Source organism: Pan troglodytes, chromosome 6 (assembly GCF_028858775.2).
Source record: "Pan troglodytes isolate AG18354 chromosome 6, NHGRI_mPanTro3-v2.0_pri, whole genome shotgun sequence".
NCBI classification, from domain to species: Eukaryota; Metazoa; Chordata; class Mammalia; order Primates; family Hominidae; genus Pan; species Pan troglodytes.
The window spans coordinates 85,872,513-85,885,956 of record NC_072404.2 but is presented as its reverse complement, the minus strand read 5'-3'; the positions used below and the strand labels follow the sequence as shown (position 1 = coordinate 85,885,956).

Below are 13,444 nucleotides of genomic sequence, written 5' to 3'. Positions count from 1 at the left end.
TGCTACTCGGGAGGCTGAGGCAGGAGAATTGCTTGAACCTGGGAGGCGGAGGTTGCAGTGAGCCGAGATTCCACAATTGCACTCCAGCCTGGCTGAGAGAGCTCTCAGCGACAACAACAAAACTCTCAACAACAACAACAAAAAAAAAGAAAAAAAAAGAAAGAAAGAAAGAAAGAAAAGAAATCTTATTAGAATTCACCCACTCTCATGCATTTACGTATTCATTTAATATCAGCTGAGGCTGCTTCTGCATTACAAAGGCAGAGTTGAATGGTTGCGATGGAGACCATGAGGCCTGCAAAGCCTAAAATATTTACTAACTGGCTCTTTGCAGAAAATGCTGACCCCTTGTCCATAGAATATATGTTTGGCCACAAGTTCCTTGTTGATGCTGGGGCTATACCAGGGTTTCTTGGACTAGTCTTCATATTTGTATACATTTGAACTTTTCTATAATGAAAGGCTAAAAAAAAAAACTTTGACCCAGTAATCTCACTCCTAGGAATCTATCCTTTGGAAATAAAAACTTTTTTTTTTTTTTTTTCTGTTTAGACAGAGTCTCACTCTGTTGCCCAGGCTGGAGTGCAGTGGCATGATCTCAGCTCACTGCAAACTCCGCCTCCTAGGTTCAAGCGATTCTCCTGCCTCAGCCTCCCGAGTAGCTGGGACTACAGGCGTATGCCACCATGCCTGGCTAATTTTTATATTTTTAGTAGAGACAGGGTTTCGCTATGTTGACCATCCTGGTCTCGAACTCCTGACCTCAAGTGATCCACCCGCCTCGGCCTCACAAAGTGCTGGGATTACAGGCGTGAGCCACAGCATCTGGCCAGCTTTTTTTTTTTTTTTTTTTTTCCAAAAGAGACAGGGTTTCGCTGTCTTGCTATGTTGCCCAGGCTGGCGGGACTTGAACACCTGGATTCCAATGATCCTCCTACCTCAGCCTCTCAAGTAGCTGGGACTATAGCTGCACACTGCCACATCCAGCTGCCGTTTTTCTAAATTCTCAGATATGTTCTTTTTTTTTTTTTTTTTTTTTTGAGACGGAGTCTCGCTCTGTCACCAGGCTGGAGTGCAGTGGCGTGACCTCGGCTCACTGCAACCTCTGCCTCCTGAGTTCAAGCGATTCTCCCACCTCAGCCTCCCGAGTAGCTGGGACTACAGGCGCCTGCCACCACGCCCAGCTAATGAATATGTTCTTAAATCCATATCTCCTTATATATTTTCTTCTCCTGACCAGACTTGATTTTTAAACAGTATAACCTCTGTTGTAAGTTGAATTGTATACCCCCGCCCCACAAAAATATATAATCACGCCCAACCCCCCCCCACCCCGTACCTATGAATATGATTTTATTTACAAATAGGGCATTTGCAGATGTAATTAGTTAAGATGAGGTCACACTGGAGTAGGGTCATATTATGGGATGTAATATGACTGGTGATCCTCGAAGAAGATGTAGGGATCCAGAGACACACAGGGAGGATGCTGCATGAAATGAGACAGAGATGAGTGATGAGTCTACAAGCCAAGGAATGCCAAGGACAGCCAGCGGCCACGAGAAGCTAGAAAGAATCCTTCCCGGCCGGGCGCAGTGACTCACACCTGTCATCCCAGCACTTTGAGAGGCAGAGGCGGGAGGATCACCTGAGGTCAGGAGTTCAAGACCAGCCTGGCCAACACAGCGAAACCGTGTCTCTACTAAAAAATACAAAAATTAGCTGGGTGTGGTGGCGTGTGCCTGTAGTCCTAGCTATTAGGGAGGTTGAGGCAGGTGGATTGCTTAAGCCCAGGAGGTTGAGAGTGCAGTAAGCAGTAATCACGCCACTGCACTCCAGCCTGGGTGACAGAGCGAGACGCTCAAAAAAAAAAAAAAAAATGGAGCCTTTCCTAGAGCTTTCAGAGACAGTATTGCCCTACCTTGCAAGACGGTGAGAGAATGCAGCCACCCAATTAGTGGGAATTTGTTGACAGCCCCAGGAAACTAATTACAGGGTCCTTTCCCCATCAGATGGGGTCCTCTGGGAGGACAAGAATGACATGCGATGCTTCCCCTGCAGCACATGATTTGGGGCTCTCCTGAGCACAGTCGTTGGCTCTGCAGGGTGAGCGTAAGAGCAGTCAGGAAGGAATCTCTGGCCAGCACTTTGGGAAGCTGAGGTGGGAGGATCGTTTAAGGCCAGGATTTTGAGATCAGCCCGGACAACATGGTGAAAACCTGTCTCTACAAAAAATACAAAAATTAGCCAGGTGTGGTGGTGCACAACTGTAGTCCCAGCTACTAGGGAGGTTGAGGTGGGAGGATCGCTTAAGCCCAGCAGGCAGAGGTTGCAGTGAGCCGTGATCGCCCCCACTGCATTCCAGCCTGGGCAACAGAGCAAAAACCCTGTCTCAAAAAAAAGGAAAAAAAAAAAGATGCAAGTAAGAAGTGAAAAGTTCATTCCCCTAAACCTCTCCATGAAGCAGTACTTCTCTCCTATGGAGACGCAGTGCTTACAGCTTCCTCTTAGCACGTCCTTCCCTGGACCTTAGTCCTCAGTGACAGAACTGTCCCGAGCACTGTCTTCCCTGTACATTTCCTCAAGTGCATTACAGCCGTTTAAACTATGTTCTTCCCCTGGCACCATAGGCCAGGGGCACCATGACATAGGCTGGGGCACCATGACAATGGCAAAATTCTGGCTGCAGACAGACCCCTGGGCAAAGTCTCCATACTTCCGGAGCCCATCAAGGTTGTCTGCGGTCAGAAAGGACTTACAAGGCATATAAACACATAGAAGGACAAGAAACCCAAATCTGTAAGATGCTGACCTGGACATGGTTAAGTTCCAGGGGGTTTGGGAAGGCCTGTAAGGAATATGGGCCGTGAGGAAGAGGACCACACCAGGTAGTTGGAAATGCTAGAAATGGGGCTGGATGCGGTGGCTCATGCCTGTAATCCCAGTACCTTAGGAGACTCAGGTGGGAAGATCACTTCAGGACAGGAGTTCAAGACCAGCCTGGGCAACATAGTGAGACCTCATCCCTACAAAAAAATTAGCTGGGTATGGTGGCATGCGCCTGTATTCCCAGCTACTCTGGAGACTGAGGTGGGAGGATTACTTGAGCGATCCAGGCATTGGAGGCTGCAGTGAGCTGAGATTGCATCACTATGCTCGTCTGAATGACAGAGCAAGACCTTGTCTTAGAAAAGAAGGAAGAAGGAAGGAAGCGAGGGAGGGAGGAAGGGAGGAAGGGAGGGAGGGAGGGAGGGAAGAAAAATGGTAGAAACTGCTTCAGGGCCTCTAGGGAGGACCCATGATGGGTGAGATTTAGATTTACCCTAAAAATAACTGTTCCTACTGCTTGACCAATTGCTCAAACTTGTGGTCATTATGAACCTTGCTCACACACACACGCAAAAATCTTATAGTAACAAATTTTTAAAATCTTTAAAATTCCCATAAGCCACGTAAAATAATATACCGTGAGTCTGTAACTATGGATCCACTGAGTGTGTGTGTATAGCTGAGAATCAGGAAAGTTCTGTGCTGTAGTGTTGAAAGGAGAGAGAAACCTTTTAAACTGAGACACTGCTCAAGGAAGACTTCTTAAAGGGAAAGGAGGGATAACTCGGCCCAGCTACTGTCCCAGCCATTACCCACTTCTGTCATATATGCCTCATAGGAACTCTGGGGTCTGGAGGGCTGTTGTTCAGAAAGGCGGAGAAACTCACCCAAGGTCATGCTCTTTGGTTCCAAGCCCTGAACCAGCACCCACTCTGTACTGTGGAGGGGTTCGGGCCTGCAGGGGACTGGGTTCTGGACACAGATGACAGGCCTTCTGGGCAGAGGAAGTGCCACAAGTAAAGGCACCAAAGTGGAAGGGCATGGAGCATGCAGCCTGTGGGCCGGGGGGGATGGAGGAGAAGCCAGGAGGCAGGTGAGGCTGCGTGTGGGAGGCCAGTGGGCTTCTGAGTGGCAAGAAGAGATGACAGCAGGCGGAGGGGAATGGGCCAGCAGCGGCGGCAGCTGGGGTAGAGCTGGATGGAGCCTGGAGGTGAGAATTCAGGGAGGGAGCTATTTTTGTTGTTGTTGTTGTTTTGAGACGGAGTCTTGCCCTGTCGCCCAGGCTGAAGTGCAATGGCGCAATCTTGGCTCACTGCAACCTCCACCTCCTAGGTTCGAGTGATTCTCCTGTCTCAGCCTCCCAAGTAGCTGGGATTATAATAGTTGCATATTACCACGCCTGGCTAATTTTTGTATTTTTAGTAGAGACAGGGTTTTGCCATGTTGGCCAGGCTGTTCTCAAACTCCTGTCCTGAGGTGATCCCCCTGCCTTGGCCTCCCAGTGTTGGGATTAGAGGCGTGAGCTACCACGCCTGGCTGTATTTTTATTTAATCTATTATTATTAGTTTTTGGAGACAGGGTCTTGCTCTGTCACCCAGGCTGGAGTGCAGTGGTGCAATCATAGCTTACTACAGCCTCAACCTCCTGGGCTCAGGCAATCCTCCCACCTCAGCTTCCTGAGTAGCTGGGACCACAGGCACATACCACTATGCCTGGCTAGTTGGTTTTTTTAAATAGAGACGGGGTCTCATTATGTTGCCCAGGCTGGTCTTGAACTCCTGGCCTCAAGCAATCCTACTGCTTCAACCTCCTAAAGTGCTGGGCTTATAGGTGTGAGCCACCATGCCCAGCCAGAAGCTATTTAATAGCATAAAAGTACAGGAAAAATGGAATCAAAATGAAAGATGTGAAAATGGAAATGACCCAATATAATGTGGGCTGTAAAACGAGCTTCAGTAGGACTGGCAGATAGGAGCTCCGGGTTACAGGGAGACAGCAGAAGGATGCATCCATGGTGCCTCCAAGATGATGCAGAGACTTTAGGAGGCCGAGGGGGGCAGATAACCTGAGACCAGGAGTTCAAGACCAGCCTAGCCAACATGGTGAAACCCCATCTCTACTAAAATACAAAAATTAGCTGAGTGTGGTGGCTCATGCCTATAATCCCAGCTACTTGGGAGGCTGAGGCAGAATTGCTTGAACACGGGAGGTGCAGGTTGCAGTGAGCCGAGATCCCGCCATTGTACTCCTGCCTGGGCAACAGAGTGAGACTCCGTCTCAAAAAAAAAAAGATGATGCAGAGGCTCTGGACCTAGATGAGGGGAGGATAGCAGCAAGGGCCGCAGGCTGGGGAGACACTGTAAGAAAAGGACCCGAAGGAACAATGAACAATGAGGCCAGGCGGCTCTAGGGTAAGAAATAGCCATTTTTAAAAGAATGAGGAAGTGAACTAGCGGTAACGGTGGTGATAATTATCAAGCTGATGGCACTAATGAGTGCTTAGACCAGGCCCCTTTGTATGAATTATCTTATATAAAGTCTTACAACTCTACAACCTACCAGTAGACACTTAATAGTATTAATCAGCTCCATTCTGCAGATGAAGAAACCAAGGTACCTGAGATCTCTTAGGCTTAGAAAGGCTAAGTAAGCCTGGGTAGGGTGGCTCATGTCTGTAATCCCAGCACTTTGGGAGGTTGAGGCTGGAGGATTGCTTGAGAATAGGAGTTTGAGACCAGCCTGGGCAATAGAGCGAGACCCCATCTCTAAAAAAAAAATTTTTTTTAAATAGCTAGGTGTGGTGGTGCACACCTGTAATCCCAGTACTTTGGGAGGCTTAGGTGGGAGGATTACTTGAGGCCAGGAGTTTGAGAACAGCCTGAGCAACACAGTAAGGCACCATCTCTAAAAAAAAAAAGAGTTTTTTTTTTTTTTTTTTTTTTTGAGACAGAGTCTTGCTCTGTTGCCCAGGCTGGAGTGCAGTGGTGTGATCTCAGCTCACTGCAACCTCTGCCTCCTGGGTTCAAGCGATTCTCCTGTCTCAGCTTCCCAGTAGCTGGGATTGCAGGTGCACACCACCAAGCCCGGCTAATTTTTGTATTTTTAGTAGAGATGGGATTTCACCATGTTGGTCAGGCTGGTCTTGAATTCCTGACCTCAAGTGATCCACCCATCTTGGCCTCTCAAAGTGCTGGGATTACAGACATGAGCCACCATGCCCAGCCTAAAAAAAAAAATTTGTCAAGTGAGGTGGCCGTGCCTGTAGTCCCAGGTACTTGGGAGGCTGAGACAGGAGGATCACAGGAGGATCACTTGAGCCCAGGAGTTTGAAGCTGCTGTGAGCCATGATCACGCCACTGCACTCCAGCCTGGGGACCAGAGTGACACCCTATCTCTAAAATAAATAAATAAAAATAAAAAAAGAACTGCTAAGTAAACTGCCCAGGCCCGTAACATCAGCAAGTGTAGGGCGGGGATTCAGTCTTTGCAGTGTGACCAAGCTCAGGCTCAGGATCACAACCTCGGCACTAGACAAGGCCCTCTACACCACAGAGACATGATCAGAATCCACAGACTGGAAAAATGCATTAAAATTCACAAGATGAAATCCAGTAGGTACAAAGGAAATTTTCTATACTTAGGCCTAAACTCACTGGCACAGGGGAGCTGTGACTCAAAGCAGCACTTGTGAAAAGAATGAAGGTGTTTTGGCCGGGCACATGGCTCACGCCTGTAATCCTAGCACTTTGGGAGGCTGAGGTGGGTGGATCACGAGGTCAGGAGTTCAAGTTCGGCCTGGCCAAGATGGTGAAACCTCGTCTCTACTAAAAACACACAAAAAATTAGCCGGGCGTGGTGGTGGGCACCTGTAATCCCAGCTGCTCGGAAGGCTGAGGCAGAAAATTGCTTAAACCCGGGAGGCGGAGAATGCTGTGAGCCGAGATCACGCCACTGCACTCCAGCCTGGGTGACAGAGAGAAACTCCATCTCAAAAGAAAACAAAAAAAAGAATTAAGGTGTTTTATTTGGCTGCTAACTTAATAATAGCAAGATTTTGATACGGTTGATGAACATGCAAGTCTGAGCTCTCTGGATGCATTAAAAGGAGGGAACGTATGGTTCCAGTTCTCTACACAGATAAGGCCATGCGTGAAACACTATTCAATTTCAGGCTTTATACATTATGAAGGAAACTAACAAGCTGGACCATTTCCAAAAAAGAGTGACCTGGATTGAAATGGACTTAAGATCTGAAGAAAATTTAGAGAAATATCAGTATTCTGAAGCGTGACCATCTGGAAGCAGGAAAAACTCCAGAGGCTCGAACCTAGACCAATGGGCAGAAGTCCAGAGAGGCAGTTTCTGGATGAACTTAAAGCTGTCTCATGAAAGAGAACTCCTCATTATTAGAAACACACATGCAGAAGAGAGGCAACCTCTCTGGGTTATTGTGAAAAAGATGGACAGGTTCAGATTACATTAGATGACTTCTAGGTCTCTTCCCATTTTTAAACTCTGAAACGGCTGATCAGATGATGGAGGGCTCTGGATATCAGGTCGAGGAAAACTGTGATCTGATGGGTACTGGAGATCCACAGAAGGCTCTTGAGCAGGGGAGGAACATGACACAAATGACCCTCCGTTCTCCTGAATGAGTTACTTCTCCAGTGTGCTAAGGAAAGTGGGGAACACCGTGGGAGTCACCGCCTCCCAGTATGAATCCAGTGCAACTGACAAGGACCTGGCCTAAGCACTGGCTTGTGGAAAGAAGTTTCTTCCTAAACCAGCGGCTACAAGGCACCTGTAAGCTCTGCCTGAGCTTGCCAGGACTGTCCCAGACCCTTCTCCTGCAGCTCTGAGGGGGCTCACAAGAGCTCTCAGGCACTGTCATCATCGTGCCCCAGTTCCCCAAGCAACACTTCATCATAGTGGCTGTACCCATGAGGCAGAGCCCACTCTATGGTTTGGGGCCCATTGCCGAGCCTGTGGCAAGGCTTCTTGGGGGCTCATTCTGGGTTCTAAGGCAACCTGTGGGTCCCCCAGGGGGCCAGGGAATGTCAGATACTGAGGGGTTTCCAGGGCAGAAGTTCCCTGCGAGGACCAGTTTCCCATGGCTCACTAACACTGTGTACCTGGGATACCACCTCTCCACCCCACCCTCCACCATACACGCTCCCTCTTCTTTCTACTTTCCAAACCCTGACCTCCTTCAAGCTCATACTCGACGGTACCGTTTTCTTTTTTTTTCTTTTTTTTTTTTTTGAGACAGAGTCTTGCCCTGTCGCCAGGCTGCAGTGCAGTGGCGCAATCTCGGCTCAGTGCAACCTCCTCCTCCCTGGTTCAAGTGATTCTTCTGCCTCAGTCTCCTGAGTAGCTGGGACTACAGGTGTGCGCCACCATGCCCAGCTAATTTTTATATTTTTAGAAGAGACGGGGTTTCACCATATTGGCCAGGATGGTCTCGATCTCTTGACCTCATGATCTTCCGCCTCGGCCTCCCAAGGTACCTTTATTTTTTTAAGACTTAACCAAGCTACTCAGGCCAACAATGTATTTTTCTCTCTTCCTTCTTTCTTTTCTTTTCTTTTCTTTTCTTTTTTTTTTTTTTTGAGACAAAGTCTTGCTCTGTTGCCCAGGTTAGAGTGCAGTGGCACAATTTTGATTCATTGCAACCTCTGCTTCCTGAATTCAAGTGATTCTCCTGCCTCAGCCTCCGGAGTAGCTGGGATTATAGGCCCACACCACCACACCTGGCTAATTTTTGTATTTTTAGTAGAGACAGGGTTTTGCCATGTTGGCCAGGCTGGTCTTGAACTCCTGACCTCAGGTAATCTACCTGTCTCAGTTTCCCAAAGTGCTGGGATTACAGGCATGAGCCACCTCATCCAGCCCCTTTTTTTTTTTTTTTTTTTTATAAGAGACAGGGTCGTGTTCTGTCACCCAGGCTGGTGTGCAGCGATGTGATTATAGCTCACTGCAGCCTTGAACGCCTGTGCTCAAGTGATCCTCCAGCCTTAGCCTCCCGGGAAGCTGGGACTTCCAGGCATGTGCCACCACACCCAGCTAATTTTTTTGTATTTTTTGTAGAGATGGGGTCTCCCTGTGTTGCCCAGGCTGGTCTTGAACTCAGGCTCAAGTGACCCTCCCCCAACAGCCTCCCAAAGTACTGAGATAACAGTTGTGAGCCACCGCACCTGGCCTTTTTTTTCTCTTTTTTTGAATTCCTATTTCTCCCAATACGTTTGACACTGAGTATCACCTTCCCTCCCTACCCAGACTAGAATCCCAAGCACAAGGACCCTGTCTTCTCCTTTCCTGTAGGCCCACAGTCGTGAAGGCAGGTCATAAGTCCATAAATCATCAGGACTGGCTGCTTCCCAGCACTCTCGCCTCTAAAGTGTACCAGGTAGAGGCCAGGCATGGTGGCTCATGCCTGTAATCCCAGCACTTTGAGAGGCCGAGGCAGGAGGATCTCTTGAGACCAGGAGTTCAAGACCAGCCTGGGCAACATGGTAAGATCCCATCACTATTAAAAAATATATATATATTTATATATATTAAAATTTTATATATTATTTATATAAAATATATATATACATTTTTTTTTGAGATGGGAGTTTCACTCCATTTGTCTCCCAAGCTGGAGTGCAGTGGTGTGAGCTTGGCTCACTGCAACCTCTGCCTCTCAGGTTCAAGTGATTCTCCTACCTCAGCTTCCCCAGTAGCTGGGATTACAGGTGCCCACGACCATGTCCAGCTAATTTTTGTATTTTGTATTTTTTTTTTAGTAGAGACAGGGTTTTACCATGTTGGCTAGGCTGGTCTTGAACTGCGCCTGTTCTATAAAATTTTTTTAGAAAGAGTCCCAGGTACGCCAGGTGCGGTGGCTCATACCTGTAATCTCAGCACTTTGGGAGGCTGAGATGGGCGGATTAATTGAGGTTCGGAGTTCAAGACCAGCCTGGCCAAAATGGCAAAACCCTGTCTCTACCAAAAATACAAAAAGTAGCCAGACATGGTGGTGCGTGCCTGTAGTCCCAGCCACTTGGGAGGCTGAGGCAGGAGAATCACTTGAACTGGGGAGGCAGAGGCTGCAGTGAGCTGAGATGGTGCCACTGCACTCCAGCCTGGGTGACAGAGTGAGACTCTGTCTCAAAAAAAACAAAACAAAACAAAACAAAAGTCCCAGGTATGTGATTCACAGTCTCTTGAGAAAATCTACTCCCTTCCCCTCCCGGCCCCAGGCTCTCTGAAGGACATCTTTTGGTTCTGAACTGTTCCCGCCCCACCACAGGCCAATGCCTGGGGGCCCCTCCCAGCACCAAGGGCGGGCAGTGCGGGGCTGGGTGTCTCACCTCTGGAGGGGACTCTGGGTTAGGGAACATCATCTGAGAACAGGCTGTTCTCTGGACTTCCCTGGAGTCACACAGGACCTAAGACCAAGCCGTGTCTCCCCTGAAAGGGTGGCATTGTCCACCACTTCCTGACCCAGCAGGCCCTCGTGTCCCCGGCTGGTTCCGGAGAGCCAATTACCAGCAGGCACCGCAGGAAGGGCGCCTTTCTCCCAGCCTCTCTTCCTCCCTCCCCAGCACTCCCCATCCTCCGCTCGCCTGGGACAGCCCAGCCAGGCAGTGGCCAATGGGAAACCCTCTGGCCTTGCTTGTGTGGGGAGCTGGGCCTGGGCCTGGCCTGTGGGGCCAGTTGGACACTGTCAGGTCACATACACACAGCTCTTGGCAGGAGCCCAGCCCTCGGGCTGCCAAGGCCAGGCTGGCTCGCAAAGGTCCCACGGCAGGAGCAGGCACGGGGATGTGCCCTGGGTGGGGGTGGCAGGTCCCCAGGCAAGGGGCCAGAGAAGGAAAACCTGAGAACAGGCAGCACAGATGGGAAAGGAGAAGGGCAAAACAAAGGCAGAGGAGGCCGGGCACGGTGGCTCCACCTGTAATCCCAGCACTTTGGGAGGCGGAGGTGGGCGGATCACCCAAAGTCAGGAGCTCCAGACCAGCCTGGCCGACATGGTGAAATCCCATCTCTACTAAAAATACAAAATTAGCCAGGGGTGGTGGCGCGTACCTGTAGTCCTAGCTACTCAGGAGGCTGAGGCAGGAGAATCACTTGAACCCACGAGGTGGAGGTTGCAGTGAGCCGAGTTCGCGCCACTGCACTCCAGCCTGGGTGACGAGAGAAACTCTGTCTCACAAAAAAAATAAAATAAAGGCTGGGCGCGGTGGCTCATGCCTGTAATCCCTGAACTTTGGGAGGCCGAGGCGGGTGGATCACCTGAGGTCAGGAGTTCAAGACCAGCCTGACCAACATGGTGAAACCCTATCTGTACTAAAAATACAAAAATTAGCCAGGCCTGGTGGTGGGCGCCTGTAATTCCAGCTACTCGGGAGGCTGAGGCAGGAGAATCACTTGAACCCAGGAGATGGAGGTTGCAGTGAGCTGAGATCGTGCCATTGCACTCCAGCCTGGGCAACAAGAGTGAAACTCCATCTCAAATAATAATAATAATAATTTTTTAAAAAAGAGGCTGTAATCCCAGTACTTTGAGAGGCCAAGGCAGGCAGATCACTTGAGGCCAGGAGTTCAAGACAAGCCTGGCCAACATGGTGAAACTCCGTCTCTACTAAAAATACAAAAATTAGCTAGGCATGGTGGCAGGTGCCTGTAATCCCAGCTACTCAGGAGATTGAGGTGGGAGGATGGCTTGAACCCAGAAGTTCAAGGTTGCAGTGAGCTATGATCATACCACTGCACCACTCCAACTTGGGTCACACACACACACACACACACACACACACACACACACACACACACAAAAGAAAGAAAAGAAAACTAGAAAGAAAGAAAAGAAAATTGGCCATGGCAGGTTGCAGTACAGGTGGCAATAGCTCAGGTTAACAGCTGGGACCTACCACCTGAGTGAGGATGACAGGGAGAGTACAGAACCAAATGGAGATCAGGTGAGCCTGGGAGAGTAGAGGGACAGGTGAGGCATGAAAGCCAAACAGAGTGTCCCCACCGTGGGGAGCCTTCTGTGCTCCGTGAGACTGCTCTGGTCCTAGCTACAACACTTGGAGTTTGCTGCCCAACATCAGGGTCTTTTTAATTCTTCTCTTGATCAAAAATAATAATAATCATCATAGAGCCATTGTCACCAGATTAGTGGTAGTAGCAGGAGCCACTGACCCTCACTTGGGCCTCTTCCTCCTCCCAGGCACTGCACTGGTAATTTACTTCTCATCCTCCTTTGGTCCCTAGGGGGCAAGAAATCTGGGCCCCTATTTTCCAAGACAAGCTACTTGCAAGTAGTACAGCCAGAAAGAAGTGAAGCCAGAATTCAAACCCAGGTCCATCTGAGAGCGCCTCCTCTCCCACACCATGCTGCCTTCTGTAACTGCCAGGGTCCAACACAAACCTGTTGCCAACCAACGTCCTCCACCCTACTGTCTGCCTCACCTTCTGTTGCCCAGGCTGGAGTACAGTGGTGCAAACGTGGCTCACTACAGCCTCAGCCTCCTGGATTCGAGCAATCTCCCATCTCAGCCTCCCAGGCAGCTGAGACGACAGGTGCATGCCACCACACCCGGCTAATTTTTAAATTCTTTTGTAGAGATGGGGTTTGCTATGTTGCCTAGGCAGGGTCTCCCTCTGTTGCCCAGGCTGGAGTACAATGGTGCAAACATGGCTCACTACAACCTTAACCTCCTGGGTTCAAGCAATCCTCCCATCTCAGCCTCCCAGATAGCTGTGATGACAGGTGTATGCCACCACACCTGGCTTTTAAATTCCTTTGTAGAAATGGGGTTCACTATGTTGCCTAGGCAGGTCTCAAACTTCTGGCCTCAAGTGATCCTCCTGCCTCAGCCTCCTGAGTAGCTGGGATTATAGGCACATGCCACCACACCCAGCTAATTTTTGTAGAGACGGGGTCTTACTATGTTGCTCAGGCTGGTCTGAAACTCCTGGGCTCAAGCGCTTTGGCCGTCCCAGCCTCCCAAAGTGCTGGGACTACAGGCATGAGCCATGCACTGGGCCCTAAAATGGTGAATTTTATGGTATGTATATTTTACCACCACACACACACATAGACACACACACACACAGTTACAAGGTAGATAAGCCTCCAAAACATGCTACATGAAAGAAACCAGACATGAAATGGGACACAATGTGTGATTCTATTTGTATGAAGTGCTCAGAATGGGCAGATCCCATAGAGACAGAGAGCTGACTGGTGGCCACTGGGGTCTGGTAGGAGAGGGGTGGGGAGTGATTGCTTAATGGGAACAGGGTTTCCTTTACGGATAGTGAAAATTACGGATAGTTCTGAAATTAAACAGTCATGTCGGTTGCACGACATAGCGAATGTGCCAAATGTTGCTAAATTATACACTTGAATTTGTTACAATAGTGAATTTCATGTTATATGTATTTTGTCACAGGAAAAAAAAAGATAAAAAACACTGAGAAACTGATTTTTTTTTTCTTTTTTTGAGACGGAGTCTCACTCTGTCACCCAGGCTGGAGTGCAGTGGTGCGATCTCAGCTCATTGCAACCTCTGCCTCCCGGGTTCAAGTGATTCTCCTGCCTCAGCCTCCTGATAGCTG

The 13,444-nt window shown here is 49.1% G+C and overlaps 1 protein-coding gene across 5 annotated transcripts in view; it reads right to left on the bottom strand.

Moving 5' to 3' along the window:
- The window catches only part of HIP1 (huntingtin interacting protein 1), a 204,995-nt gene that overhangs the window by 69,072 nt on the left and 122,479 nt on the right, over positions 1–13,444 (bottom strand). Inside the window, exon 1 of one of the 5 annotated variants that reach the window (XM_054655849.2) lies at positions 10,186–10,447. Coding sequence (XP_054511824.1) covers positions 10,186–10,218 — 33 coding nt within the window. The 5' untranslated portion in view covers positions 10,219–10,447. 5 annotated transcript variants of the gene reach the window in all.